The sequence below is a fragment of the Mya arenaria genome, chromosome 14, assembly GCF_026914265.1.
Source record: "Mya arenaria isolate MELC-2E11 chromosome 14, ASM2691426v1".
Lineage (NCBI taxonomy): Eukaryota > Metazoa > Mollusca > Bivalvia > Myida > Myidae > Mya > Mya arenaria.
In genome coordinates, this window is record NC_069135.1 from 28,391,036 (window position 1) to 28,395,737 (window position 4,702).

Here is a 4,702-nt window from a genome sequence, read left to right on the forward strand (position 1 = left end):
GGCAAATTAGTACTACCTACATAATGTATTATGGATTTTTTTAAATATCCTATCCTTTTCCAATTTCATTAGCACTCCTGTGATATCTCTAGATTTAATATATCAAAGGTTACTACCACGTAGTTCTTAGTTAAAGGGAATGCCTTAGGTTTGTTTGATACCTTGTGTCATACGGCAGGATATTTGTGGAAATAGATACGATGCGTTTGTATGTTATTAATGTTAGCCAATTGGGCCTCCATATTGCCTAACAAGACCAATTAGTAATTAAAATAAAAACGCAAAAAAACATACAAGCCAATATTCAACACTCATCTTTATTACAAGAATTGTTGTTTCAACCACAAAACATGCAGTTCGCATGTGTACCTGTAAAAGTACTTATACAAATATTTAGATGTAAACTTTAAGTTCTTTGCACTAAATATAGGCAGCAAATAATCATCATTCAATTTCATGAAACCAAAAACTGTTTTAATGAGAGTGATATGTAGCTATGCCACGACACATCTAATGTTATATAATCATGAACATCTTCTTTATCATTCTTTATTTTATATGCAGAACGACAATATCGCGTTTGTATTCTTTGCGGTAAAATAACACCTCTTGTCATCAAATCCAACGTGAATAGTTGTTTTCACACCCTCGTGCTGGTAGCCAATGTTTTGGACATCCTCCATCGTAGTACTTCCAACAGTTTTGTGAAAAACTACCAACGCAACCTTGCATGACGCTAAAAATAGAATATCTGCGTGCAACAAGAAATACATCGAAGTTTCAAGAAATGGATTGTATAGTTACAACAGGTGACATACATTACAATACATTTGTTTTTTAAGGTTAAGGGAGTTTAGTCCATTATTTTTATAAAGCACAACGACCGGGGTGTCATATAGGAAAATGACACCCTGTCATTATTATATGGTATTCATTTTTTCATTACACCGGAACAACTCTTATATAGCATAATGACCGTGGTGTCATATAGAAAAATGACACCCTGTCATTATTAAATGGTGTTCAATTTTTCATTTCACCTGATAAAGTCTTACGTGTTCGCCACCTGATTAACGATGTCGTTTAAAAAATCCAGGTAGAATAATCTGGTTTATTGTATAATAGAAAACATCTATAAAGGTATGGAATAAAAATCAGGCGTCTGGTATAACATTTTACCAATACTATGTGTAGTTGAAGTATTATACAACAAAAAATAAATATAGAATGAAAATAATAATATTGTAGAACATTACCTTGAATTCCTTCCATTGCGCCATTACAGGTATCCTGCACTCTTGTGCTGCGAATGCATAACACCACCAGTGGCTTATTTTGCTCAACTTCGGTCTTAGAACATTCTATGAAAGCTATGCCATGCTGCTTTAACTTGAAATTTCTCAGGAGACTCTTGTGAATGCTGTTAAATGATGGAGGAAAAACTAACTGGGCTACCTGAAAATATACAGGAACATTTGTAAATATATTCGGATTTAGTTTTGCTGTCAAAGAAATACTGTCAAAAATGAAAGGAAATCATTTAAAACATAACGCACCTTTTTCGTTGACTTTATCCGTTCGTAATTCCTCTGAAAGACGGTACAGTTTCGTAAGTGGCTTTTGTGGAAGATGTAACATTTAAAAATTACAATTTGAAAAGCAATATTGACTTCGTACGTTTAGCTATGTATTCAAGTACTGTAAAGATGTATAAATACATCAAACATTAATGTTTAATCTTCATTCTTTAACCAATAAACCTTTCTGCGGAGATAACACAGCCAGAATACTATTACAGCCAAAACTGTTGCGCCACACAAGCTGCAAAACAATATGGAAATAACAGACACCATGCTAGATTCAGGTCCGTAAAGAGCCTAAAGTCCGGTACAAAGAAACCCGAAATCGCAGGCGCTCATATCCTTCAAATCATTCACAATTTATGCCTTGTTAATATACACAAACCTTATATTGCAATATGAAACCAGTCAATACTTCAATATTGTCCTTATCCGCACAAAAACACTCACTACAAATCAAGCTGCAATATTTTAACTTATATAAACAGCCCATCCAAGATAACATGAAACACCGGCAAAAGTGGTATGAAAGCAGATAAAAAATACATTTGGTTCAATACTTCAATGCTGTTTTAAGCCATTATCTTATGTCAGTTTTTTAACTGCAATTGCAAGTTGGTGTAGTTCGTGTAAGAACGATCTGCAGTGTAAAATGTCAATACCAAGCATAAGATGTTTAAGCATTGTTTAGTTATATACACATTATGGTACGCTTTGAGTCAAACTCACAAGAAAATATTTGTTTTTAAAAATCAAAAATAGCTTGTAGAGTGAGTCAAGTTATGCTTGTAGAGTGAGTCAAGTTATGAAGTGTTTTACTGACAAAATTTATTTAATTTTCGCTAAAAATGAACGATTTTGCAATAAGATAAGACATCTTGAAGATGTTAAATACGGACATGTTTGCATAAATATGGCTTCTTTTTTGTTGAAGTTAATTTTTCATGCCTGACATGTAGGTTTTGAACATAAATTTGATATGGCCTAATTTATTAATAAATTTTAGTTCATCACAATTTAGTAGCATGCATGAATGTAAACCAATATTTAATTAAATTAAAAAAAACATTCAGCACAAAAAGGGATTCCTCGTTGGGATTTGAACCAAACAACACTTGATGTAGACACCAACTGCAATATTGAATAAGAAAAAAATACTATAGGTTCCGATCTGAACAGAGAGAAAGTGCATAAGAATCCGCCATTTTGTCCCCCACTTAACATTCCGTCAACATAAAATCCGTGTCGCCCATCCCCTGTTTTTTTTAAAAAAAGGACCAATGTCTAGACAACCCTTCCCCCTTTCAGTCTTAAATATTAAGATTTTACTTCAAGTCATCTAACTATAATGTAAATGATCTGGTCCTAAACAGTGCCAACATGCCCAGCCCCTGTCTAGGGAGTTTCGAAGACAGCCTATTTGTAATTCGTACTTCTTTAAGGTCAAAGTCGAGGATATTTCAAATTTTCTGTCGTTTGGTTTTATGTAAACATGTACCAATTCAAAAGTGGAATTCTTTCAGTTATGTGTTTATCTGAAATAAACCAATTAAAAACTATTATAAAAATCCCACCCTTGTCCGCCTATCATAAGTTCATAACCAATGTTTGACTCGCTTGAACAATAAAACAAATCTGACATCTAGTACCATCTAACCGATGTAATGTCTACTTTAAAGTATTGCTTTTCCCGTGATCGAAACAGATACATAAGTAACGGTATGGTTGTTTGGAATGTAAGTTGACGACACATTAGGTCCATTCAATAAGACCAAAGTGTGCCTTCATTCCTAACAGAATGTCAATGTCTTCCCCGCCTGAAGGAGTTGTTAAATCGAAAAGATATTGGGAAAACAATGTGTGTTATTTACACGGTATAGTTGGGTAGATGCATTTCAAATTTATACAAGACAAATGTTGATGTAAGGCATCAAAGACGCGGCTGAATGGGTTTCATTGAATATTAATATGTTCATGAAACATTCTGATTAAGTTTCATGATTATTAGACCAAACATAATGCCTCTAGTGTGTTCCAGATTGGACCTAGTCACCTAGTTTTTGACCCACGTGTAAAATATCGATACCCAATTGGCTTAATAAAGTCATGTGACAATATATACAATTGTTCACATTCGAATAAACACGGACATAGCCGAACTATGACGGTTTAATCAACTTTCTAGATCGTGATTACTCGGTCGTCTCCGGCATGCGTAAATTATTTAGACAAGTACCTTGCATTATCACCGATAAAATTATTGGTGTCGGGTCGATTAGGCCGAGATATCATTTCGGCCTGATCCTTTTCGGCCTTCTATTATTCATTAATGTTTGTTTTAAATCGTGTGAATTACGCTTTGAACTTTCATTTTATATCAGTTAAATTTAAATTGTGTTAATTTCGTTATTGCGACTTATATTTGTTAGTAAAATCGTGTGAATTAAGCTTTGTACTTCCATTTTATATCACTTAAATTTAACAAAGTCAATTAATGTCGTGTTAAGGCACTTATATTTGTTTTCAAATGCATAATTTAAACTATTATTCAAAATATGCCCGTAAATTCTCACATGCTTTTTTACTACCACAGCGTGTCTATAAATCGTTTTCACAGAAAGTTATTTTCTAAAATAACGAACTCGTATGACCGGCAACCAGTCAATACAAAAGCAGAGAGAATAACTTTTTTTAATTTCCTGTTTTAAACAATAGGCTTATTCGTTTTATATGACGTTTTGGAAATTTTACACGCATCAAAACGGTTATTGACGACAAATTTTAAGTAAAGTTGAATAAGAGTTGATATCATTAACAAATCTTCATTTTTTTCATATCTAAAATTTATCTGTATACACTTTCCCATTGACAATTGCAAACATGTGTCCTTATAGTTAATAATTAATAAAACTTATATCTAATAATTATCAATATAAAAAGGCACAAATTCATTTAAAATAAAGTTCATACAAAAGTAATATCAAGATGTTATGTAATGAATGCTATCATTTAAATATTATGAGAAAAGGGACATTAAGTGAACCTGTTTACATGGAAATACTTTGAATTCATATATTCAATTGAAAACAAACAATGTATATCAACGTACAGACATATAAACA

At 32.6% G+C, this 4,702-nt stretch overlaps 1 protein-coding gene across 1 annotated transcript; it reads right to left on the bottom strand.

Annotated features, from left to right (window-relative positions):
• Positions 1-340: 340 nt before the first annotated feature.
• On the bottom strand, positions 341-1,911 carry LOC128217206 (uncharacterized). The gene is made up of 4 exons (XM_052924175.1): positions 1,761-1,911; positions 1,557-1,589; positions 1,257-1,455; positions 341-736 (listed from the first exon to the last, which is right to left on the bottom strand). The coding sequence occupies exons 1-4, from the start codon at positions 1,851-1,853 to the stop codon at positions 555-557; spliced, it is 507 nt and encodes a 168-aa protein (XP_052780135.1). The 5' UTR covers positions 1,854-1,911; the 3' UTR covers positions 341-554.
• Positions 1,912-4,702: the final 2,791 nt, after the last annotated feature.

Excerpts from the sequence above, each read along its gene's own strand:
- LOC128217206 (XM_052924175.1), bottom strand. The coding sequence starts at position 1,853 with ATGGTGTCTGTTATTTCCATATTGTTTTGCAGCTTGTGTGGCGCAACA. Across the intron at positions 1,590-1,760 it reads TGTGTTATCTCCGCAGAAAG|AGGAATTACGAACGGATAAA; the intron begins GTTTATTGGTTA and ends ACCGTCTTTCAG. Across the intron at positions 737-1,256 it reads CGCAATGGAAGGAATTCAAG|CGTCATGCAAGGTTGCGTTG; the intron begins GTAATGTTCTAC and ends TTCTATTTTTAG.